Genomic DNA, 27,390 nt, shown 5'->3' with positions numbered 1-27,390 from the left:
ATCCTCACTGGAAAAGGTAGTGAAGGCTGTTGTTGTCTGCTGCGCTCTGCATAACTTTGCCTTGAGGGAAGGTCTGAGCCTTGACATACCGGGGTAGGATCCAAGTGAAGATCCTGAGCTACCCATACAGAACCAAGGGGCATTTCGTATTTGCATGAGGCGTCACCTCAGGAGGGTGGGCTGTCAAAGGGCAGCTAGTGGCAGAGGTTTTCACCGACTGAGCACCCCCACAAGGTTTGATTGTGAAAAACAATCACAGTGTGCCAAAAGTGCTTTATTGAAACTGTAAACTTCAAAACAGACCAGTTAATCTTTTTTCTCACTTTTTTTGTATTCAGTTACTTTGTACAAAAAGTTTTTATTGTTGACCTCAGTTTGAATTATTCAAAATTATTCACAATTGTACATTTAACTTTACATCACACTTTTGGAAACCGAGATAAACTTTAAAAAACTTCAATAAACTATAATAACTCAAATGGAAAAATAACAGTTGTGTGTAGCAGCAAGAATATAATAAATATAACAATGACGACAACAATAAAAATAACATTAACAAAAACGGTGACAATCTTGCAACGAGGCAACTTAAACCCCCACCCCCACAATCCACTCCTCCGGACAAAAGAGGAGTAATAAGAGGTAGTAGTGCCAGTAATCTAAGTCACCTTACTCATTTCCAGGCACCCTACCTGACCCCAACACCTAGATGAGCCTTTCAGCCAGCTGTTCTGCTCCTTTTTAAAAAAAAATTCGTTCATGGGAAGTGGGTGTTGTTGGCAAGGCCAGCTTTTATTGCCCATCCCTAATTGGCCTTGAGAAGGTGGTGGTGAGCCGCCTTCTTGAACCGCTGCTGTCTGTGTGGTGAAGGTTCTCAAACAGTGCTGTTAGGTAGGGAGTTCCAGGATTTTGACCCAATGATGATGAAGGAACGGTGATATATTTCCAAGTCGGGATGATGTGTGACTTGGAGGGGAATGTGCAGGTGGTGTTGTTCCCATGCCCATGTTAGGTGGTAGAGGTCACGGGTTTGGGAGGTGCTGTTGAAGAAGCTTTGGTGAGTTGCTGCAGTGCATCCTGTAGATGGTAAACACTGCAGCCACGGTGCACTGGTGGTGAAGGGAGTGAATGTTTAGGGTGGTGGATGGGATGCCAATCAAGCAGGCTGCTTTGTCCTGGATGGTGATGAGCTTCTTGAGTGTTGTTGGAGCTGCAGGAGACTCCTGATTTGTGCCTTGTAGATGGTGGGGAGGCTTTAGGGAGTCAGGAGGTGAGTCACTCGCTGCAGAATACCCAGCCTCTGACCTGCTCTTGTAGCCACAGTATTTATGTGGCTGGTCCAGTTAAGTTTCTGGTCAATGGTGACCCCCAAGATGTTGATGGTGGGGGATCTGGCGATGGTAATGCCATTGAATGTCAAGGGGAGGTGGTTAGATTCTCTCTTGTTGGAGATGGTCATTGTCTGGCGCAAATGTTACTTGCCACTTATCAGCCCAATCCTGGATGTTGTCCAAGTCTTGCTGCATGCAGGCACGGACAGCTTCATTATCTGAAGGGTTGGGAAAGGAATTGAACACTGTGCAATCATCAGCAAACATCCCCATTTCTGACCTTATGATGGAGGGAAGGTCATTGATGAAGCAGCTGAAGATGGTTGGGCCTAGGACACTGCCTTGAGGAATTCCTGCAGCAATGTCCTGGGGCTGAGATGATTGGCCTCCAACAACCACTACTATCTTCTTTTGTGCTCGGTATGACTCCAGCCACTGGAGAGTCTTCCCCTAATTCCCATTGACTTCAATTTTACTATGGCTCCTTGGTGCAACACTCGGTCAAATGCTGCCTTGATGTAAAGGACAGTCACTCTCACCCCACCTCTGGAATTCAGCTCTTTTGTCCATGTTTGGACTAAGGCTGTAATGAGGTCTGGAGCAAAGTGGTCCTGGCTGAACCCAAACTGAGCATCGGTGATCAGGTTATTGGTGAGTAAGTGCCGCTTGATAGAACTGTCGACGACACCGTCCATCACTTTGCTGATGATCGAGAGCAGACTGATGGGGTGGTACTTGGTCGGATTGGATTTGTCCTGCTTTTTGTGGACAGGACATACCTGGGCAATTTTCCACATTGTCAGGTAGATGCCAGTGTTGTAGCTGTACTGGAACAGCTTGGCTAGAGGTGCGGCTAGTTCTGGAGCTGTTCCTCTGTACCAGTTTCCTCAGGACCAGAAAGGTGGGAATTGGTGAACTGCAGATGCCAGGCTGAGGGGTCTGTGGTTATTCCACTCACGGCAGTTGGCTCACAGAATGGAGCTGCTGCTGGCTGCATCTCAGTTGGAAGATCCTGAGCTGCTTGGTCTCACCGGTCATGTCCAGGTGACACTGTTGCTGCTGGTAGGCCAGAGCCCTGAGAGACATTTGAACCGCACCCGCCACCCTTCCACTTTGACCTGGATTGGCGGCCCCACTCATTAGCTGGGTGGCTGGAATGATGGTAGCCACCAAACCCTTTAAGGCTTCAGTTACCCCTTTAGTGAGAGACTGGAAGCCACGATTTAAAGTACCCTCCAATTTATCACGCAGTCCGAGCTTCCACCAAGGTAGAAACTCCGGCTGGTCCCTCTCTGCCCCCTGCCTGATATCACTTTATATGGCACTCCTCTACCATTCTGGTGGCAGTGGATGTGGTACTCAGTGCCTCTGTTATCTCCCTTCATGCCTGTCTTCTGACCGCACATGACAGCAGTGCTGTGGGAAATTCAGGAGCCAGTCCCACCTTCCCTTGATCTCATCGCAGAGGGCCTGAGAATCACCCTCTGTTTTATTGCAGGCCCTCTTCGTTCCAGCTTTTTCATCAGTCTATGTGGTCGTCATCTGTGAGTAGGGAAAATTTTTGAGAGACTGGTAACTCTCTGGACTGAGGATTTTAAATAAATTAAGAAACGAGAGAGAGAAAGAGAGTTGTATGTCACTCACCTAACTCCATGGGGCTACATTGGTTACATTTAAATTACACTTAAAATCAGGCTTGTTTATTATGTGGAATGTACATTCCGTCTAATTAGCGGCACAGGAAATTTTGGTATAAACTGCCAATGACAAAATGGACATTACTTTCCCATATAACTTACCAGTTATGCTGGTACAGGAAATTCCAGGCCAAGGTGATTAGCAATTAGAGGTTTAGTTTTAAAATCTGCATGGTGAACTACAGCGCAATATAATTATTTGCCAAGTGAAACAGTAAGTTTTCACAATACTTGTAATTATGAACTAAATTTATATTTAGTATCATTTTTTTCCTGAAATAAAGTATTCTTCCTGGATGTCATGAAGTTGAATGTCATGCTCACTGTGCCACACAGGAATATAACACGGCTTGCTCTCAATTTTTAACATTAAGCTCCCAATCACAGCTGTGTGCCACTAAGTGGAGACAGAACAGAGGGAATACTGTCAGGTTAGTCATTTCAGACTGCTCAACTGCACCTCCTGTTAGTCACAAAAAAAGCAGCACTGGCAGAAGCCTTGATCATGATACCTTCTTATCCTCAGCTGTGCAATAGTTTGCAGTGAAAAAGAATAAGAGAGTAAACTAATTGAACCAAAATGTTCAAAACAATGCCTAAACACAGCACTGGAAATTCTATTTACAATTGAACAGCACTTGGTCAACCGCAGCTTTACATTTGGTGAAATAACGTATTAGTTGCTGCAACAAAATTTTGAAGCACAAATTTCTACAATCAAACACAATAGCTCCTCTAATACATTATTCAAGTACACAAAAGCAACTGTATTTTTCATAAAAGCTAACTATAACACTCCTTGATCAAATTGACTATATTACTCTAAGATATGTGCAGAAATGTCTGCTTGTGTACCAAACTGAGCAGAATTCACTGATTCAGTAAACATGCTCATTTTAGGAGTATTTTGGTTGACATGCAAGACTCAACTTCTTAAAACAAAAGATTGAAAGAAATGATTACAAGAGAAGCATTACAAGGAAAATAGAGATATTCTGTAGGAACAATAAGGACATTTAAATATATGAAAAACAAGTTTCAAATTGCACTAGATCAGAAGGTGAACAGAGGGATAGGACACAAGGGAAGCTTTATGTATGGATGATGAATTACATTCAAAAGTAGTGGTAATCTAATGTTCTTCCTCATTAAATCCCCACTTACAAGCAAATTGTAGCCAAATAATACGAAAAAAAGTACGAGGTGAGAAACTTCAACCCTAAAATCTTGAGTCCAGTTTGGAGTAGAACAATGCCATGTAAACAGTCTAATAAGAACAATTTACTGATGTGTACTACTACAAGTAGTTGCCTTTCCCAGTGCTAAGAGAAACCATCGACATACGTGTCCATAAAGTGGCACCATCAAGAGCTCAAATATCATCTCTTGGTCCCCAATCGGCGTACAAATAACGCAACATCACGCTTTCCCCCTTTCTCCTCACTCTTCTCTTGCTCTTGCTCTTGCCCTTCCCCTGCCCCTCCCTCCCCTTCCCCTCTTCTTCCTCCTCCCCCTCCCTTACCCTCTCTTCTTCCCCGCCCTCCTTTCCCCCTCTCCCCTGCCTCCTCCCCCCCTCTCCTCAATATTGTTCAAAGAGCCAGTGCAATTACAGATTAAGAAGTGCAGAATTTTGAACTTCAAATTTTTGGTTTATAATCAAACCAATTAAAATGTATTCTTTCTGTCACAGATTTCAAAAATTAGTGGGTTCGGAGAAGGAAGGTAAAAAACAGGATCTGAACAGACAGTGAACCAACACTTGTTTTACCATCTCATCTTCATTCTCTTTGTTGACATAATTCTTTTCTTCTTTAGCCATTTTGTTTCACAAATGAAACTTCTCTCGTTTGATTACTGTTGGAACAAAAAACATTCAGGAAAATTAACAATGCAAGTTTAGTATCTTGCATGAATACATAATTGATTAACTGAAGCATTATAAAGATAAATATAGAACATGAATGGATCCATATCCTGAGTTGTACTACTGGTGTATATCCACATTTACCATTAAATCTGTCCAAGTTTAAAAACATTTTTAATTTTCCAAAGGCATAAACAATGAGTGCTTCATTAGAACATGTCCTATGCTCCTACCAATCCATTCAATAAAATTATTCTGCAGTGCAGCATCTAACCAAATTACACATTCCGCATTATAACAGCAAAATATCTATTGCTCCAAGTCAGTCAAAAGTTGCAACAATATCACTTATACACTGCAATACCTCATCGTCTACCATAATCAACTCCAATTTTAAGAACTATTACATTATCAACTAAACTATAATTTAACATTCCATTTGCTAGTCAATTTACAGCAGTATGCATATCCCCCCCCCCCCCCCACCCAGATCCCAAGTCCTATAGTGATAAAAAGTAATTTGTCCAGTATTTTTCCTTTGGAACAGATCTTGCTGTACTGAAACGATATTGTTACTAATACTTAATATAAAAAAAAATCAATAATTAATTGCAAAGTAAATGTCTAATTGTTACTTACATAATTTTAGTCACATTTAAAAAATGTTTTTTTACCTTTTTACTGCTCGGGCAGTTTACAGTTATTTTCACGTTTTCAGGTTGTTAATGTATAATGCACTTGATATCCCTAGACTACACATCAGCTGCAGGATGTAGTACCAATGATGTATTGCTTTGAAATATTGCTCTTAATTCCCTTTAATTCATCACAAACAATAGTACCATTACATTTTGGCAAAGTTGTTTAAAAGATTCAAACAATAAAAGTCAACTGTTAAATTTGTACAAAGGATGTATTCCAGTCTTATTATACTCCAGTGGAGCCTTCATTATTCTATGATGCATGCAACTCTGCAAATTCAATGATACAGTTCTGTGTGCGTGAGGTCAACCTGATTTTATCTGCAAGTTGACGGCCTATAGGTTATGTTCCTGACCAAGCCCTTCCTAGAATTTTCAGTAATCTAATTTGCACAGTACTTCATAATTTATTGTTAAACAAAAGCAATTTATTTGGTTTTTTTGAGGGGGGGGGGAAATGAGTTGGAGCAAGAGGGGAAGTTTTTTTTTATTCATTCATGAGATGCGGGCATCGCTGGCAAGGCCAGCATTTATTGCCCATCCCTAATTGCCCTTGAGAAGGTGGTGGTGAGCTGCCTTCTTGAACCGCTGCAGTCCGTGTGGTGAAGGTTCTCCCACAGTGCTGTTAGGAAGGGAGTTCCAGGATTTTGACCCAGCGACGATGAAGTGATCCAAGTGAAGTCATAGCTGCTAAAAGGAAATGATGCAATGCTGATCACAATGTCACAAGATTTCCAAGTATCATAACTGCAATATGGTCCATTACTTTTTTCACATGAATTCTGTGTTTAGATTGTAGGGAATGTTAATGTTGGGAATGGAATGCTATCCATTTCAAGCATCCAGTGTAAGTATCAAGATCTCCCTCAGATAAGTAGGCAGATGCTGCCCCAACCTCACAATATTTCACCTTAATGCACCAAGGTAATATTTTTCCACTTCAGATATGAGCCCGTCTATGTTAAATGGCCAATTTCATGCAGAATTGGAGGGAGTTTTGTGCCACATCAACTAGGAACTGGATTGAGAATATCCAAACTCATCTCACGTAGAACTCTTACCATCCAGCAAAGCAGATTTGTATTTCACCAATCTGGGGCAGACTGGCAGATCTATGTCTATGGATGTTGTTTATATGGACTTCCAGATGGCATTCGATAAAGTGCCTCCTAAGAGACTTACAACACCAGGTTATATTCCAACTGTTTTATTTGAAAATCACAAGCTTTCAGAGGCTTTCTCCTTCGTCAGGTGAGTGTGAAGGAGAAAGCCTCCGAAAGCTTGTGATTTTCAAATAAAACAGTTCGACTATAACCTGGTGTTGTAAGATTCCTTACATTTGTCAACCCCAGTCCATCACCGGCATCACATCCTAAGAGACTGTTAGCTAAAGTTAAAGCTCATGGAATTGAGAGCAAACTATGGGCGCGGTTAAGAAATTGGCTGAGCGGCAAGAGACAGAGAGTAGGAATAATGGGCAGGTACTCAAATTGGCAGTATGTGACTAGCGGTGTCCCACAGGGATCTGTGCTGGGGCCTCAACTACTCACTATATTTATTAATGACTTAGATGACGGAATAGAGAGCCACATATTCAAGTTTGCCAATGACACAAAGATAGGCAGCACTGTAAGCAATGTAGATGGAAGCATAAAATTACAGAGAGATATTAACAGATGAAGTGAATGAGCAAAACTGTGGCAAATGGATTTCAATGTAGGCAAGTGCGAGGTCATCCACTTTGGACCTAAAAAGGATAGATCAGAGTACTTTCTAAATGATGAAAAGCTCAAAACAGTGGCGGTCCAAAGAGACTTAGGGCTCCATGTATATAGATCATTAAAATATCACAGACAGGTACAGAAAATAATCATATCTAGAGGGTAGAAGTTATGCTACAGCTATACAAAGCCCTGGATAGACGACACCTGGAGTACTGTGTTCAGTTCTGGGCATCGCACCTTAGGAAGGATATATTGGTCTCGGAGGTAATGCAACGTAGATTTACTAGAACGATACCTGGATTCCAAGGGTTAAATTACGAGAAGCGATTACACAAACTAGGGTTGTATTCCCCGGAATTTAAAAGATTAAGGGGTGATTTAATTTAAGTTTTCAAGATATTAAGGGGAATTGATAGGGTAGATCGAGAGAAACTATTTCTACTGGAGTCGAGGACTAGGCGACAAAGCTTAAAAATTAGAGCCAGGACTTTCAGGAGTGAAGTTAGGAAACACTTCTATATGCAAAGGGTGGTAGAAGTTTGGAACTCTCTTCCGCAAATGGCAGATGATGTTAGCTCAATTGTTAATTTTAAATCTGAGATTGATAGATTCTTATTAACCAAAGGTATTAAGGGATATGGGACTAAGGCAGGTATACGAAGTTAGGTCACAGATCAGCCATGATCTCATTGAATGGCGGAACAGGCTCGTGGGGCTAAATGGCCTATTCCTGTTCCTATGTCCCAGAGCAGAATACTCGATTGTTGATGATCACATTTTAATATTAATTTAGATTTCAAAAACCTCTTATAAACTAATTAAATTGGCTCTTTCATATGGAAGTAAAATTAATTAGATCTCTGATGCTACATCCTTAAATGAAGTTGTCTAAATTAACCATAACTGTAAAGTTTGAATTAACATGTTTGCAGCAATTTGCTATTAAAAATGCACAAGCCTTCCAAGCATTATGGTAACTTGAAAATCAGAATTCCTAAAGACTTACATTACTAGCAACTAGATATATTTGAATTATTTAAATTGTTATAAGTTAACATCTTGAAATGGAGAAATTTAGATAAAGGGCCACGGTCAACAGCATGAGAAATCAAAGTTTAAATCAAGAGTGGGGAAGAAAGGTCAAGATGCAGAGATTAAGTGATGCCTATCAAAACTAACGATTAATGGTGAAATGGAATACTGGGAGAGGTAAAGAGTTGAAGTCTTTGGGAAAGAATGAGTTATGGTAGAAATGATGTGGAGATGCCGGTGATGGACTGGAGTTGACAATTGTAAACAATTTTACAACACCAAGTTATAGTCCAACGATTTTTATTTGAAATCTACAAGCGTTCGGAGGCTTCCTCCTTCCTCAGGTCATTGTCAGGAGCTCCTTGAAGCCTACGCATTTATACATCATAGAACAATACATGGTGTTTACAGACTGCCCCTGCAACTGCCCGTTGCCAAGGCAATCACCGTGTTCAGACAGAGAGGTGTCACCTACAGAACCCCCGAATACACATTCAACAAAAAAACAAACAGGAAAAAGAGAGAGAGGCAGAAACATCCGGAAGGCAGAGAAAGCCAGCAAATGACCCATTATATTAAAAACAGATAGCTTTTGTTCGCTGGTGGGGTAACGTGTAGCGTTTGCCAGATTCAATAATATTCAATACAAAAAATTAATAAAGTAACAACTATGCAGATAGTTATCAGGAATTGCTTCTGGCGAGATCAGCATTAATGGTTTTGCAATTAAAAAGAATTAACAGGTTAAGGCCAATTAATGTCATTGCAAGCACTTAACACTGACCCTGCCTACTTACCCATTGTTTCTTTTCAGGAAACTTTTCTTGGTGGGAGGGGATAGAAGGGGTATTTGCAGCTTTTAAGACAGTTATTTTTTGGTCTTCCTTTGAACAATTATGCTCATTTGTTTCTACATACTATTACCTAGCTCATTTTTAATGATTCAAATCGTCCTGATCTTTGTTCACATCTGTTTCACTTGAAACTCAAAAGTGATGCATGATTTCACTAGATTGCATGACTTGTAATATGTTACTGAATTCTAAAGTGGGGCCTCTCATTCATAATCGGTGGATTGTTGTCCATTCTGAGGACAAGCTTCAGTCCTCTGATTGCTAGGCTATAATTGTGTGCCTTCATTCCTGACTCCAAAAGATATCCATCCCTGTACACAGTAGATAGGATATATACAAAATATCACTGATGTTAGTTGCTTGATCAAGTTATAGATGATAAAAATAACTACCCTTGGTACCAATGGTGGCAAGTGGGCATAATGTTGCGGTGAAGGGGGCTGAATTCAACAACCTTTTTTTAATCCTTTCAATTCCTATGTACAACATACAGTTACTGTAAAGGTCTGGATACACAATTGTAATCAGATCATCAAGCTTTTCAGTTCAATAACATGTCATCAGGTCATAGGAGAAAGAGAAAGAAAAAGATGAACCAAAAAAAAGGGGAGGGAGGAGGAGAAGGGTGAAACAGAGGCCAAGTGGACAGAAAAGTGAATATGAGAACCAAAAATGAGGGAGAAAGTGCACTTTGGTCTAAAAGTGCTAAGAAAATATCTGCTTGTGCAAAGTATGAAAATGGATATTATCCAAACTACTGTTAGCCTGCAAATTATAAAATCAGGCAGATAAGAAGTCCAGCTTGGAAATGGAAAAAGATTCAACTGGAAAATAAAATTGCAAGCAAAAAACTTACTACTGTGAATCAAATCACACAGCCTCCCAAAGGAAAATGATGGGGAAAAAAGCTAAGGCCCAAAGATGCGTTCTGGAAAATCTCCAACACCATTGCTGCTCAAACGCTAAGTAGACGAAGTGTGCACATTAACCCTCAGACAGTGCATAGATACTGAGAAGCACAAATGCCAATGGGAAAATTGCAGGTAAGCAAACCATCACCTGCCCAAACCACTAAACAAACAGCACCAACTCATCCTGCATTGTCTCCCCACTCAGCATGAATCATGATTTTGGCAGAATCCACAATGCGAATGAAGGCACAATCTGGCTTTCCATCATGGAGCAGGTGTCGCTCCCCCCTCCAAGAACATGTTCCCTCCAGCAACAACTTCCGCTCTCCCCACTGACCAGATATTCATTGCAGACCCAACTCCCCCGCCTTTTCCACAGGTGATGCATCATGGCATATTAACTTAATCCCCCACCCCACTGAGAAGCCATTGCCTCCAGCTACAAACCAAGCTCCCCCACACCGCCTCAACTAAGCAGACACTGCCTCCAAAGCCAACTCCACCCCCACAACTGAGCATAAATCTTTTACAAGGCCAGCCACCCTATACCAAGCAGAGATCATTCCCCCCCCCGCCCCCACTCACTGAGCAGAAATGGCATCAAGCACCATCCCTCTCATTGAGCAGATAATCCAAACAACCACACCCACTCTTCAAATGAGCAGAAATCCTTAACAAAAATCAATCCACCTCACCTAGCACAGATTGGGACAATCCTCACTTGGCAGAGATTCAACCAGCACTGAGGGGTAAGAAGTCCTGCCAACCCCACCCCCCCCCCCCCCATCAAGGACAAACCTAGCTTTGCATCCCTACTCCCTCAAAAACAAAAAAGACCTGACTCACCTACCCAAACCTCCCCCATGAAGAAAAACTTGGTCTTCCTTCCCCCACTGAGTACAAGCTTGGCCTTCCCCTTTCCCGTGCATGGAATAAATCCCTATTTCTACAACCCCCTCACAACTACTTAGAACAAACTGGGATCAATTCCTGCCTCCCACATGAGCAATATCTCATTCCCAGAAAATGAGAAGCAAACCCCCCACCCTCCCACTGAGAAACAACTCTCGCCTCTTCCAACCACTCACCCAAAAGCAACTCAACCCCAGCACCCCCACCACAAACCCCCCCCCCCCCCCACCACCAAAAACCAAAAACCTACCCCTCTCCCACAGGAGAAAAATGCTCTTCTGCCCCACAGAGATGGAATTGGACCCTGGACCAGTACAGTTGTCCCCCCTTATTGAGGGAAAAACTAGCCCTGGCTGAGTGGCATCCAACCCTTTCCCATCCATCATTGCTCCCTCTACTCCCCATCTCCTTCCTCTCCCCCTTCATGTACTCCCTCCCCATCTCCCCCCCCCCCCCCACCACTGTAAAGAAATGGACCCTGGCACAGAGCCCTACAGACCTCTTTATTGTCTTCTGTTGCCCCCCTCCTCTCCCTACTCCTGCCCCTCCTCTCGCCTTCCCCATCTAGCTCTTTCATTCCTCTTTCTTTCCCCATCTCGGTCCTCCCCTCTCTCCCTCCCTCCCCAAAAAGGTCCAGTTATCCCACTACTTCCTAGCCTGCATGACCTAAATGTTGGACTTGATCTTTATTCCCCATGTGCATCGCCTCTTTATCTGGAGGCCGACTCCCAGCCCTGCCACACTTCAATTTCATCCCTGGATTATTTCCCCCAGTTGTGTCCTGTTAAGGCATACTTCCAGCTTTGCCCCACCACATTGCAGTCCCAGCTCCACCCCACTCATTGCCACTCCAGCTCCATTGTGCCCAACACATATTTCATCCTTTAATAGGCCGTCCCCACTACCTAATTTTTTCACTCCACGAAACAAATTTCCATAATTTCCCTTTTGCCATCTTATTGATTCCTATTCCAGAATGCTGCTCATTCAATTCTTTTCCTAGCCTACTGCAGTAATTTACAGTTTATTTTAATCTTCACTTATGTATTCCAGTTCATACCTTTTCCAGTCTACTAAATTTCCCCCATTGTCCAAGCCACCACAACTGCCACTTGGTCAAATAATTGCTCCCTAGTTCATTTAATTCCTGCCCCAGCCCAAAATATTTTACACTTTGTCATTTTCACTTCTTTCGCTCCCCTTGCAGCTAAAGCCACCACCATTACCACTTTGATCCTTGAATTCTACATCACTTATTTACTTTTACAAACGAGACTCACTATTCCTTTCTTAGCCTACTGAATTGATTTACATTGTAGGCTAGGAAAAGAATTGAATGAGCAGCATTCTGGAATAGGAATCAATAAGATGGCAAACGGGAAATTATGGAAATTTGTTTCGTGGAGTGAAAAAATTAGGTAGTGGGGACGGCCTATTAAAGGATGAAATATGTGTTGGGCACAATGGAGCCGGAGTGGCAATTTACATTGCTGAAATAACTTACACTTTAATTTCCTTGTGGTCCCCAATGCATAGAAAATATTTTCCAGTTTGCTATTGAATTACTTTCCTGCACACGTCCTGTAAGTGTCATGATCACACTTTGTTGATAACACCCCTATTATTATAAAACAACATTTTCACTGATTCATCATGAGCAATGCAATAGAAAATCTGGTAACATACACACATATACATACAATTGAAAATCTTTTAAAGGAAAATTCTTTGGCACAGCTGTGGTTTTTTTCCCCAATTTATGATCTATTACCTGTGAAAAACAAAGAAACAATGTGTACAAACAAAACTTACACCCGATGCTGCTCCTCTCCACAGCGTTGGTTTCTTGCACAGGGAAAGGAGTAAGAAATTCGACTTAAATGTTTAAACCCTTTAACAACCTTACTAAATTGCACAGAATGTATCATCTTGGCTCAGCTGGTAGCACTCTCAATTGGGGTATGTAGTGTGTAGATCCAAGGACTTATGTCAACCTAATTTATGTACACTTCAGCATAGTATTGAGTACTGCAATGTCAAAGATGCTGTCCTACAGCTGAAACGTTAAACCGAGACCCTGCCCTGCCTGTTCCAATCAACGTTAAAGATCCCATGGTACTATATGAAAGAGCTGGGAATTCTCCCAGTGTTCCAACCAGGAATCAAGCGTATATCTCATTGCTATTTGTGGGATCTTACTGTGCAAAATGGCTGCCACATTTGTCTACATGAGAACAATCATTTTATGTGAAGCTAATGATTAGTCTCCTGAGATGAGTGGCAGTTGGGGGTGGAGAGAAAAGAGGTGAGCTGGGTCGATTTGACTCCAAGATAACATGTCAGGTGATGGAAGCTCAGAACCAAGTCAATCCACTTACAGATGATGTCTAATCCGATACCTGGATCAGGTAGGTGCACATACGCCAGGGCACTGCTGATGATTGAGCCAGAATCTGGAGCGGTAGGCCGGTCACTGGGGATGGGATTTTTCCCACTCAACTTCAGATAACCCTGCAAGTCCTTGTCCTAACAGAGTGGTACGAGCTGGACATAGCGTAAAGTTGACCACTGCTCTATATTGATAACATTTGTACATTTTTAGCTAGTTAAACTCTAGCTATACCCTGAAACACACCTGGGGGTCTGCCAACCTTTGCTTAACCTTTCTGGATTTAGGTAACAACAACTTTCATTTATATTGCACCTTTAATATAGAAAAACATCCCAAGACACTTCACAAACATAATCAAATAAAAAAAGTGTAATATGTCCCTGTGCAAAGAGATTTTACACACTAATAGACATACAGAAACTTCACAAGAATAGACTTGTCAGTAACTTGGCTTGGAAATTCTTCAACATGGTCATAGGCTTCTCTGCAGATGAAACACCCAGCTGACCAAAGAAAAAAGTTATGCTTTGAGACATTTTAGAGGGGCATGATAAATGGACTTTTTTTTTAAAAAAGTCAAAGAAACTTGCCTTTTTGTATTGAAAAGGGTGCAATATAATGTAAATTTTCTGAGATAAATAAGCAGTTTCTAACTTTAAAATATCCTTACCTACTCCTCCTGTTATGTGATCATTTTTACAACACAGTAGCTATTAGGTTTGATGCTATTAATGAAAGCCAACAGCCAGCCATATTGTCAATATACAGAACCTGTTTTCCCATCAAAAGTAGTGCATCTTTGTTGGGGGGGGGGGGGGGGGTGGGCGGGGGGAGCAAAGAGAATCAAGAGGATAAAGGCTATATTAGAAATATTATGGTGTCCTGATGTCATCTTTTTGCTTCATTAAGCAGTTAGAGAAAAGCTCAATCAAGTGCTAGTGTTGACTGTATTTTAACATTAAATAAGCTTTTTTTAAAAAAATAAAAATATTTCTGGAAAATTACACATGCAGACAGAAAATTGCCCCCCCCCACCAAATTCAAACTTCTACTATTTGAAAAAAAAGGCCTATTTTGTACCAAAGTATGGAAGGCCTAGGTCTTAAGATAATTTACACCCTACATCCAAAATCACTTGAATTGTAGTAGCAGCAGAAGGCAGAGGTTAACAGCAGCCATATTTTTGGTCACCCCTTTGCTTTCTTCTCCCTCCTGCAGCAAATGTCCCAAAATATAATCTGGCTTTGTACTATGAACGAGATATTATAGGTGAAGGTTGGGTTTACTTAGTCGCAAAACCCATTATCCATTTTTAATTTCATCATTATGGAATTTTCCCATTTTCAACACCAGCCACCTGCCAATTTAGTCTCAATTGGTCCTCAAAGTAGCAGCAGTTATGCGTTGTGGGTCCACGCCCATCAGGTACACAGTTAAAACTGCCCAAATGCATAGGACCCCTACAACCAGAAAAACTTCACTATCAATTTGAATTCCAATTCAAACTCCAGAGGTGAAAGGCCACTGTTCGAACAACTGCACCACCTAGTCCCCAAAAGTGCCATTTGCTATGACTACCCATGTTAGCATTTCTCAAAGACAAAATATGTAGGAGAATTTTGCCTTTCCTTTACACTTGCACTATAAAAATATAGTACAAATTACTAAGCTAGATTAAACTTTTAGGTCACACTATAAAACATAGTTCACATGTGTAGAAGTCATTTCCATGAAATATTTTTCATATTTCATGGAGATGCAACAATTGAGAACAGAAGGTACTGTGTAATTTGTTTTTACTAAGTTAGAACACACAATATTTTTCCTTTGCTTTTCTCCCAGAAAGATATTCAAGCACTAGGTTACATATTGGGAGCACTGGACTCTAATTCAAAATATTAACTTGCAATTATTTTAACTTGGCATCAATCACTAGTAGGGAATATTACGTGCAATTTGGGCTTTCCAACTTCAAAAGGTGATTAAAGTGTTACAGGTAGATAATATAATCTTAAGCATCTTATCATGTTAAAACATCTCAAAACATGTTTCACGCAAAGAATGTATTTTGAACTGTAGTGATTTATTGGTAAGCAAGTGAGAAGCATGATTCCAGATTTGCAGAACTTCTAAGTTCTGAGGCGAAACATGGAACTGAACTTATTTTTAATTGGCAAAAATATGGGGAGGAAGCAACATACTGCAAGTCTGGCTGTGATCACAGAATTACAGTTTGACTTTGGCTATGGTCATCAGAGGCCAAAGGTTTAAATTAGTAAGTCTCAAATGAGTGAAAAGATTATACAGAAATGAATATCTGGTTGTTGGCAGGTTTGAAGATTATAGGAATAGTTGTAAAGGTAAGAACTGAGATGGCCAAATACTCAGGATTTGATGGTTTCTGTGCTACTGGGGCTTGGCCAGGGAGTGCAACAGGCTACGGTTGAATAGCGAGTTGACAATGGGCCTGAATTCTGGAGCTCAGCTTTATTAGTTTTGGGGATCAAGGAATACTTATACAGCATTATTCCTGAGATTAAATTGGTGGCAGGGGGAGGGGGGGGGAAAGAGTCTGTAATTAAGTAGATTGCACAGGGCTTGTGAAAAGAGTGAACTTGAGGGGCCAAATAGCCTTTTCTCATTCTGTCCTTTCACAAAGTTCTTCTTAACCCAGAGAATGTTGCAATGAGGGCAAATACAAGTTCAGAAAAGGTCTCAACTGCACTCCCTAGCCAAACCCCAGTAGCACAGAAATCATCAAATTCTAAGTATTTGGCATCTCAGTTCTTACCTTTATAACGATTCCTATAATCTTCAAACCTGTCAACAACCAGATATGTATAATCTTTTCACTAATTTGAGACTTACTAATTTAAACCTTTGGCCTCTGATGACCATAGCCAAAGTCAAACGGTAATTCTGTGATCACAGCCAGACTTGCAGTATGTTGCTTCCTCCCCAAAATTTTGCCAATTAAAAATAAGTTCAGTTCCATGTTTCTCCTCAGAACTTGGAAGTTCTGCATCCCTGGAATCATGCTTCTCACTTGCTTACCAATAAATCACTACAGTTCAAAATATATTCTTTGCATGAAACATGTTTTGAGATGTTTTAACATGATAAGATGCTTAAGATTATATTATCTACCTGTAACACTTCAATCACCTTTTGATTTAAATTCAATCACAGAGACTACCAGGACACTGAAGTGAAGATGGATTACTATGATACTCAAGATGTGTACCACACAGCAATATTCTGATTGTCCTATGTTTAAAAGAATAAACAGTCCAAAACTGGGAGGGAAGAATGTGTGTAGACTGAATAGGAGTACCAAAATCAAACTCCTCTCTCTCCCACTTCCCCTTTCCGGTTGAGATATCATTCATGTACCACATAGAAACATGAAAATTATCTAAAAAGAACCTGCAGATGAGACCAATGAGAATTATATATACTGTATATGCATCAGTGCAGTACATTAAAATTCTTTCACAACTATAAAAACCCACAAGTTCCCACGAGAATGAATGCAAGTAAAGCATGGACAATGGTGTGACATTCTACTCATTCTGTAGGCAAACACTATTATTTTCCAGAATTCAATCAAAACCAGATTCATAAATGAGTGACACTGTATGCTACTGTTTTTCTGGCTGTAGGCAGGCAAACATGACTTTTGAATAACTCTGCATACATAGTTGTTCATGCATTACCACCTGTGCTCCAGAATCCACCCACAATATAAATGAGATGGATTCCACAGCACTGAGCCAACAAATGGAACAATTTCTATTTGGAGAAGTTCTGTACAATATAATGCAGTATAATTGACAATGCTAAATGTAATGAATTACCATAGTACTGCAAAGAGTGAACTCCTATGTAAAAAAAAATGCAAACCAGAAACCATATAACAAAAATACATAATGCTCTGCTATCTGTTTCTTCCACTTAACAGCTCTGAAGACCTCCATTCTTTCTGCAACTAACAACAAACTAGACACAAATATTTCTGGTCCAACTATAAATATCACAATAAATGCAAATAGAAATGTAAACAACACTCAAAACTTCTTCAATATGAAGAACGACATGTTAGTAGCTAAGCTACAGAAATGCACAAAAGTGCTGAAAAAAAACATCTAATAAAACACAGGACCTGGTGAAAATTAAACTCTGCAAAGCTGTAATTTAACTTATTGGGACCACGAATCACTGTTTTACAGGCACATCTACTTGTACAGATTACCAGATCAATTATTGTATCTTTTAAAAAGGAACTAAGAATCTAATTTAGTGAATTGCAATCAAAAATATTAAGTTGCCAGTGAGAGGAGAGATGTTTGCTGATCCGTCCGGCAACTCTTCTGCTTTGGGGCAACCAGGAGGCAGCCAGTGTTTGACCCTCCCAATCCCCCGTGAACTTGGCATGTTCTAACAGGAAATGGGTCTTGGGTGAATTATCATGTCTCCCTATTGTTCTTTAGATAAAGAAGGACTTTCCCCCCTATTTGATAGAATGGTTGAATTTTCAGATTTTAGCAGATAATTTTGATTTCAATTATGTTGGAAAGTAGATTCATGTTATGCACATGGTGGCCAATCTGTATCCTTCCATAGGGTGATATCCCCATGGCGTGCAACATTGTCTTTCCACATTTAAGGCCCATTAGGTGTGGAGGCTGCCCATTTATTTCCATTGCATTCTTGTAGCCCATAAGAATTTTGTTATTGCATGCATGCACTGCCATGTGTATCATTGCCAGCCATGTTTATGACAAATTCCATCCTACCTCCCAGGCACATCGCCTTCTGAAGCCCTCCCTCTCTGACAACACACAAGTCCTGGTAAAATACATCCACACTTCAAAACTATCTGTATTCTACAATTAATTGGCAGTTTCAATCTGAGAATCCGAGAATTTCTTGGTACATTCACCACATAGGATGCTCTTCTGAATCTGTAGTTAAGAAATATACCTGGCACATTGGAGAGCTTCACCATGCATAAATTCATATTATACCTGGTGAGTGTGCTTGATATTGGCACTAGGTACAAAAATTATGGGAGGTGAGGGTGGAGAAGTGCTCCTCCCATCACTGATCCTATTGTAAAAAAAAACTGCAACGCTGTGTTGTACCTTTAAAGCTGCATAATTCCATGATTTTATTTAGTTCCCAAGTCCTTCTGAAAATAACTTTTGGAGTGAGGGCAAAACCACCTATTCCTTTATTTAAAAAGTTGTCAATTGGCTATGCCACAAAAAGGCTCAAGGAATGTTATGAAAACTTGATATTGTAGTCCTGACCACATCCATATTGTTGTCTGATGGCAAAATTTGGGAAGTATAAAGCTTGTATACCACTAACCAAAATAATATCGAAGGCTAATTTTCTTGTAGTTACGGATATTGTCAAATGTACTTCAAAAATTAAATTAATGTGACTAGGCAGCTTTCTTGCAAAGTTTAAAATTAATTTTAAGTAGTTTAATTTTGGTTACCTCTGGAGTTCCCCAAGGATCTTGGCCCCCTCCTACTTCTCATCGACACACTGCCCCTCGGCGACATCATCCTAAAACACAACGTCAGATCCCACATGTACGCTGACGACACCCAGCTCTACCTCACAACCACTTCCCTCAACCCCTCCACTGTCTCTCATTTGTCACATTGCCTGTCCGACATCCAGTACTGGATGAGCAAAAATTTCCTCCATCTAAATATTGGGAAGACTGAAGCCATTGTCTTCGGTCCCGGCTGCAAACCCCGTTCCCTGGCCACCGACTCCATCTCTCTCCCCGGCCACTGTCTGAGGCTGAACCAGACTGTTCGAAACCCTGGCATCCTATTTGACCCAGAGATGAGCTTCTGACCACATATCCGCTCCATCATCAAGGCCGCCCACTTCCACCTCCGTAACATCGCCTGTCTCCACCCCTGCCTCTGCTCATCTGCTGCTGAAACCCTCATCCATGCCTTTGTTACTTCCAGACTTCAACGCTCTCCTGGCTGGCCTCCCATCTTCCATAAACTTGAGCTCAGACAAAACTCTGCTGCCCGTATCCTAACTCGCACCAAGTCCCATTCAACAATCAACCTTGTGCTTGCTGACCTACATTGGCTCCCGGTCCGGGAACGCCTCGATTTTAAAATCCTCATCCCTGTTTTCAAATTTCTCCATGGCCTCGCCCCTCCCTATCTCTGTAACCTCCTCCAGCCTACAACCCTCTGAGATCTCTGCGCTCCTCCAATTCTTGCCCCTTGTGCATCCCCGATTTTAATTGCACCACCATTAGCGGCCGTGCCTTCAGCTGCCTGGGCCCTAAGCTCTGGGATTCCCTCCCTAAACCTCTCCATCCTCCTTTAAGACGCTCCTTAAAACCTACCTCTTTGACCAAGCTTTTGGCCATCTGTCCTAATACCTCCTTATGTGGCTCGATGTGAAATTTTGTTTAATAACGCTCCTGTGAAGCACCTTGGGACGTTTTACTATGTTAAAGGCGCTACATAAATGCAAGTTGTTGTTGTTCTTCTTGTTCTCTTATCAGCACAAATGGATTTTGGGGAAAACCGAACAATGAGGCTTACAAGTCAAAGAATTTCATCCCTCCAAATCAATAAATTGACAATCTCACCTGTCCAAATCCCTTGCATTTTCTATAACAATACAAAAACTGAAGATATGTAACTTTACTGTATTGAAGATATGTAACGTTACTGTATTGAATTTTTTGAAGAGGTGACTAAAGTAGTGGCCAGGGGAATGTCAATGGATGTTATTTATATGGACATCCAGAAGGCATTTGATAAGGTCCCACATAAGAGACTGTTAGCTAAGTTAGAAGCCCATGGAATCGAGAGAAAAATACAGACTTGGTTAGGAAATTGGCTGAGCGAAAGGCGACAGAGAGTAGGGATAATAGGTAAGTATTCACATTGGCAGGATGTGACTAGTGGAGTCCCGCAGGGATCTGTCTTGGGGCCTCAATTATTCACAATATTTATTAACGACTTAGATGAAGGCATAGAAAGTCTCATATCTAAGTTTGCCGATGACACAAAGATTGGTGGCATTGTAAGCAGTGTAGATGAAAACATAAAATTACAAAGCAATATTGATAGATTAGGTGAATGGGCAAAACTGTGGCAAATGGAATTCAATGTAGACAAATGTGAGGTCATCCACTTTGGATCAAAAAAGGATAGAACAGGGTACTTTCTAAATGGTAAAAAGTTAAAAACAGTGGATGTCCAAAGGGACTTAGGGGTTCAGGTACATAGATGATTGAAGTGTCATGAACAGGTGCAGAAAATAATCAATAAGGCTAATGGAATGCTGTCCTTTATATCTAGAGGACTGGAGTACAAGGGGGCAGAAGTTATGCTGCAGCTATACAAAACCCTGGTTCGACCGCACCTGGAGTACTGTGAGCAGTTCTGGGCACCGCACCTTCGGAAGGACATAATTGGCCTTGGAGGGAGTGCAGCGTAGGTTTACTAGAATGATACCCAGACTTCAAGGGTTAAGTCACGAGGAGAGATTACACAAATTGGGGTTGTATTCTCCGGAGTTTAGAAGGTTAAGGGGTGATCTGATCGAAGTTTAAAAGATATTAAGGGGAACAGATAGGGTGGATAGAGAGAAACTATTTCCGCTGCTTGGGGATTTTAGGAGTAGGGGGCACAGTCTAAAAATTAGAGCCAGACCTTTCAGGAGTGAGATTAGAAAACATTTCTACACACAAAGGATGGTAGAAGTTTGGAACTCTCTTCCGCAAACGGCAATTGATACTAGCTCAATTGCTAAATTTAAATGTGAGATAGATAGCTTTTTGGCAACCAAAGGTATTAAGGGATATGGGCCAAAGGCAGGTACATGGAGCTAGATCACAGATCAGCCATGATCTTATCAAATGGCGGCACAGGCACGAGGGGCTGAATGGCCTACTCCTGTTCCTATGTTCCTACACTTCACATGAATAGGAAATTAAAAGGAAATGGACTATTACACTTCAATTACTGTTCAAGGCTGCATTTCTTTTCTTTGCACATTTCAAAACACAAAAATAGGATTATGATGTAACTAACTGCAGGTAGCTTGATTAATGTGACATATGGAAAAAGCATCTATTAATATAGTTCAGTCAGGGATGAAGTAAAAACTGTAAAACAAAGACACAAATTTAGATTTGTTTCACAAATTGCACAAGAATCACAGTCACTCACCAACTACTAGCAAACAGTATACTGTTCAACACAACTCTGTGGCATGTAATCATTTGACAAATTCCACTCAGAGATGACAATGGACTCGTGAAAATTTTCCATCTATTTTACGGTAAAATACACACCAGGGATACAACACTCTTCAATTATCTATTAATCTCTAGCATTCTCTGTAAATAACAAATGACACACAATGGTTAATGAATGAATTCTCAGTTTTTAAAAGAAAAATGTTAAATGGGAAAGTGACTGGCAAATTCTCATCCTCGAGTATAAGTAACTGGTCAAGCCAAAACCGCTTATTATATTTTGAAGACTGTGCACTAGAAAAGTACACTATAATATATATAAAAAAGAGGCAAGTGGGAGAGAGCATGATTCATTTAGGCTGACATTAATTTGAAAGAATTCATAGGCACTTGATTGGGTAAATCTTACTTGTGACTTAATTATATCAAGATCATTGTACAAGCTTATTTTATGAATTCACATGAAGCATTATACCACCATTATATGCAAAACAAATCAAGAATAAAAGGAGTTGGAGAATTACAAAGTTACAGTACTATGTCCTATTTTTTGTCTCATGAGATTTGAGATTTAAATTGTTTTTTTTCAATTCGGTGAAGTTTCTTTAAATTTAGTCAAAACCTGCACGAATCCTTTGCTCTTTGTGCTGCAGTTGATTCTGCCCTCTTTTCAGTCAATGCTGCAGAGATTCTCTTTACTTCCATAGGCAGCATTATTTCATTCCTTCCCCCCCCCCCCCCACTGCATCAGATCTTCAACTCTGCTTGAATATTCACCAAGTGACAACTTTTGTTAAGTTGCAGTGCTGAATGTAAAGACATCATGCTTTATTATGTTTTTAAGTTTCAGGACTTAATTTGGATGAATACACTTCAAAACCTTTATAGTCCCCAAAATTGGCCCTTGTTGCACCATTAAGCAGCTGTAGCACAGGGTCCAATTTCTACCCGTGTAAATTTTATCTTTCACCTTTGTTGCTCCTGTCTACTGTAAATCTGTCAGAGTCCCAAATTAAGTCTGGTCCAGTTGACCTTGACTACTTAATTTTGCTGCAGATCACTAACAATAAGGGTGGCTTGACAGATCAAATGAATATATTCTGATGCTTGTCTAAACTTAATGTAATGTGCTTGCTTAGCCAAGGCACTTTCTGTAGTTTCTTATAAACCACTATCATACTTCTGTGTAAAAGCCAAATAGGTTTTGCTTTCAGTGTTACTCAAGACAAAGTTTTGTTAGAACTAGTATGGCACATTAAGAATATCTCAATGCACCACCACCTCTGAGTTCACTGCCATTAGATCTATTTTATAAACCTTTTAGGTTTCTACAAAATCTTGAAGTCACTCAGATCTATAAACAGACTTCAAATCTGTCAACAATTGTTACTTTAGCTAAGTAGGTATATATGGAGAGATGGGAAAGCAACACAAATAAGCAAACAATCTGAACACATTTTCAGAATATATACCAGGACTTTTCCCACAATACCAAGAAAAAGAACACATTTACATTTATAGAGCGCTTTTCATGCCCTTCGTACTACCCGAAGTACTTTACAGCCAATGAATTGCTTTTTAAGTATAGTCTGTAGTCAATTTGCACACAGCAAAGTTCCACAAACAGCAATGAGTCATCTCCAGTCCATAAGTCAAAATTCATATCAATATGATCTAAAAACTCACCCGTCTAAAAAAAGTGCAACCCTCACTAAAATGGGTGTCAGTAATCTTCTACACAACCCAGAGAATGCAGACTGTGTCGCAATTAACTGATTCGTTAATTTCTTGCTTTATCACTCGAATAAATACCAGCTCTGATTTCTACTCGGCTGAGAGCAGAATCTTTAAAACACCAAACACAGATCAAAGGGGTTGCAGCAAATGTGAAGCGGCCCGAACAGAGAAAGTCTTACTGACTGCAGGGACAAAGTGCGCCCTGTATCCGCAGCGCGACCAGGACAGCCGGCAACACTGGAGATTCGGCTTGATGATTAATTGCCGCTTATTGAAGGCGTTGGAGATTCGTTTTAACTTTGTTTTACCGAGAATGACAGATGACGATGAACGGTTTGATAAGAGGAGCAGCAGCAGCAACAACAACCCGGCACTACGTTAACCACCAACCACCGCAGTAAAAGCCCGCCGTGCTTTTGTCGCCATATCGCGACAGCCCTCAGCAGCTGCCTTTAAAATAACAGTAAAAGTCTCACCCACGCAGCCCCGGGAAGCGGGTCCTATCACCTGCCCGACATGATACTAATCCGGCCGGCCGTTAATCCGCACAAAGCCGCTTGTCTCGAGCGCCTCGCACCAGCCCGTCGGAACTGACGTCACTGCCTATCAGCCGACCCGTTGTCAACGATCATTTCGAGAAACGGGTCGGTGTGGGTGGCTTTGAAGTTTAATCGGTCGCTGCAGTCTTTGGGAATCAGGAAGTGTCATGTACTCGTCCAAACAGCGAAAAAAATAGGATTTGATTGATGTGGTGGAAGAAATAGTTTGCATTTTGGTGTGTGGGGGTGGGGGTGGGGGGAGGTTAAAGTACAGTAAGTGTGCTTTGTCGATAGGCCTGTCGGACTTGTAATGGTGGGAAAGGAGATTTCTGTTTGTTTTGCATTGTTTATAAAAAATAACACACACACACACACACAGAGCTCAAGTTTATTTTCAATAAGTATGGGAAAATATTTTGACTCTTCAATTATTTGTTTTTCCATCAAAATGACTTTTAGGAATCAGTGACTGGACCAACCAGTGGGGGTTTTTTTTTTGCTTTCCTAAGTAGAATTTGCCTAGCAAAAGTGGTTCCGTTAATATTCAAAGTGCTATCCATGACACTTTAGGCAGTTTGTTTCAGTGCCCATTTTTTTGATTACACCTCTGTGAAACACCTTGGCATATTTTTCTACATTAAAGGCAAATATAAATATATATAAACACAAAATATGTAATTCGGTAGCACAATGGGAAATAAACTTCAATACAGATAAGCATAAAGTGCAACAGATAGGAGGAAAAATGGATGACATGCATACTCTGTGAATGGTGTGGACATAGCTAAGGATGAAGCTGAAAGAGACCTAGGAGTCTTAGGAGACTCAATGCTAACAAATCCAACCAGTGCAAAGCAGCAATCAACAAGGCCATCGGATGTTGAACTACGTAGACAAAACAATAAAATATAATTCAGAGGAGGTGACCAAACTTTCTGGTGCTCTGGTCAGACTATATCTTGAATACCGCATCCAGTTATGGTCACCAAAAAACAAGACATTTAAGCATGGGGCGGCATTAGGGCCATGCAACCCATCCAATTACCAGTCAGTGGCTTTTGATCAGCAGTGGCACCGACTACATGTCCGACAGCAACTCTTCGCCTCTGCCTATGGATTCACCTACAAAAGCTGCCATCAATCCATGTATATAATGTAAATGTAATGCATTTCAAGTGGGACATGCTGTTCACATCATAGCTCCACATTGGAGGGATGGAGGGACTGAGTTGTCATAGCACTGCTCCCCTGCCTCTCTCTTCACGCATTCATAATGTACAATCAATAATATGGAATTAGATCATTTTCTGCAAGTGTGAGGAGAGTTATGGGTAGGGAGTAGCCCCCCAAGCTGCCGGGGAATTCTCACCGCCCCCCCCCCCCCCACCTTCCAACCTTTCTCTCTTCCCAAGCTGCCGGGGAGTTCCTTCCACCCCCTTCCCGTGCTGCTGGATAGCCGTCAGACCCTATTCATTTAAAGAATGGGCACAATTTTCAAAAGGAGCCGGGATGGGGGCGAGGGTTCAATTTAAGGTCGGGAAACCCATTAGTACGGGTTTCCCGGTCGTCCTTACGATTTTGACATAAGGACGTCTTTTATTTTTTTTGTCGGTTTCCCGTCCGACTGACCGGCTGATTGACAGGCTAGTCTCAGACGGACGTGAGACCAGCCAGGGAGAGGACATCTGCAGGTAAGTCTTTGTTTGCATGGAGTGGGAACGGGGAAACGGGACAGGGGGCATGGGTGGGTAAGGAGCACAGGTGGGCAGGGGGTCGCGAGTCATGGGGGGGCAGGATTGGGGTCATCGCGGGGGTCCGCGATCATTGAGGGGGAGGAGCGGGGGTCAAGGGGTCGGAGGATCAGGGTCGGAGGATCGGGGTCAGGGTTGGAGAAGGAGGATTGCAGTCAGGGGTACGCGATCGGGGGGAGGGGATCGGTTTTAAGGCCCGACCCGCCTCCTGGGAGTAGGTTGGCCGCCCGCCCCTCATCCCGCCCTCATAAAAATCAGAAATGGGCGGGTTGGGGGTGGGTCTGAAATGGTGGCAATTTTCAATGCCCCCCCAACCCACCCGTTTTTTACTTTGAAAATTGAGCCCAATGTGTCTAAAAATGAATCTGACTGAAAAAAATATAGGCTAGTTAGAACTCAACTCAACTCTTTGCAGCAAACCAACAACTGCTGGAATTTATGCAGCGGCTTGGTCAGTATTTGAACAGACAGATCAATGTTTTGTGTGGAGACTTTTCCAGAGAAGTCTTTTCTCAGATGCTGATGTGTATTTGACACCCAGATTAAATAGGTAGTATTGAGTATCAAGAAATGTAAGGGACCCAAACTGAACTTTTGAACAAGGCCTCTGCCAACCAAACACTGTTCCTGCATTTAAGCGCTCGAGGCAGTGCAGAGAATAGATATGAGCCTGCTCTCCAATGTCAGGGGTCTATACTCTTACATTACAAGTGACTACAGTTCAAAAGTCCCCTCATTGGCTGTAAAGCATTTTGGGACGACTTGAGGTTGTGAAAGACACTTTATTTCTTTTCTTACGATGAAGGTTGGACAAACTCAGGATTTTCAGCCGAGAAAGGAGGTATCTGAGAGATGATCGTGTAGAAATATACAAGTTTGTTAAGAAAAAGTTAACCCAAAATATTATTTTAAATTAAACTGCAGGAGTAAAACACAGGGGCATGGGTTCAAACTAGTAAAAGATAATTTTAGGATCGATCTCAGGAAATAATTCTCCACACAAAGAACAATCAACGTATGGAATTTACTTCAAGATAAACTAACAGAGGCAAAAACTATGGATGCTACAATGGGGAATTGCTAGGCTCTCTCTAGATGGAAGCATTAAGATGGGCCAAATGAACATCTCATCTGTAATTGTGTTGTAAGGCAATGTCTGGAGGCCACTTATGAAACCACATGCTTCAGTGACCAGGTTTCCATGCCTACTATGGTGGAATTGCAGAGGAACAAGTAGTTGATGCTGAAGCTCCACAAAAGATTATCATGTGCGTCCATGCTGTGACCAGCAAGATGGTAGCAATGTACTCACACATTTTATTATAAGTTGGGGAGGAGTTCTTGGGACCTGTTGTCTGCCTAATGAAGGCTGAAACCCACATTTTGTCAATTATCTAAGGACCAACTAGTGATTGTCTTCTTTGCGGGGGGAGATAAGCAGCATCTCTTTGGAGTCAAATTGGCTCCAGATGATGGTTGCTGAAGCAAGACTGGAACCAAGTTAATTACCTGTAGCAAATTCAGAAATCTGACATTGAGCCACAGAACTCCAGAGTGCTGCCGATTGACTAGTCAGCCTGGCTCTTTAATGGGATGGTGATGCAAGGCCCTGCCACTGGGGCTGAGATATTTCCCTCAGTTCCAGGTAACACTGCAGCCAAGTGTTCTAATAGGTCAGATGGTTC

At 41.3% G+C, this 27,390-nt stretch overlaps 1 protein-coding gene across 2 annotated transcripts in view; it reads right to left on the bottom strand.

The window, feature by feature from the left end:
• The window catches only part of atp13a3 (ATPase 13A3), a 116,062-nt gene extending 92,056 nt beyond the window's left edge, over positions 1-24,006 (bottom strand). For both annotated transcript variants that reach the window (XM_067995270.1, XM_067995271.1), the window contains exons 1-2: positions 23,892-24,006; positions 4,797-4,882 (exon numbers count right to left, since the gene is read on the bottom strand). In XM_067995270.1, the coding sequence (XP_067851371.1) occupies positions 4,797-4,847 (51 nt within the window). In that variant the 5' untranslated portion in view covers positions 4,848-4,882; positions 23,892-24,006. The remainder of the gene's footprint in view (positions 1-4,796; positions 4,883-23,891) is intronic.
• Positions 24,007-27,390: the final 3,384 nt, after the last annotated feature.

Source organism: Heptranchias perlo, chromosome 13, assembly GCF_035084215.1.
Source record: "Heptranchias perlo isolate sHepPer1 chromosome 13, sHepPer1.hap1, whole genome shotgun sequence".
In the NCBI taxonomy this organism is placed as follows: Eukaryota; Metazoa; Chordata; class Chondrichthyes; order Hexanchiformes; family Hexanchidae; genus Heptranchias; species Heptranchias perlo.
This window is presented reverse-complemented; position numbering and strand designations above follow the sequence as displayed.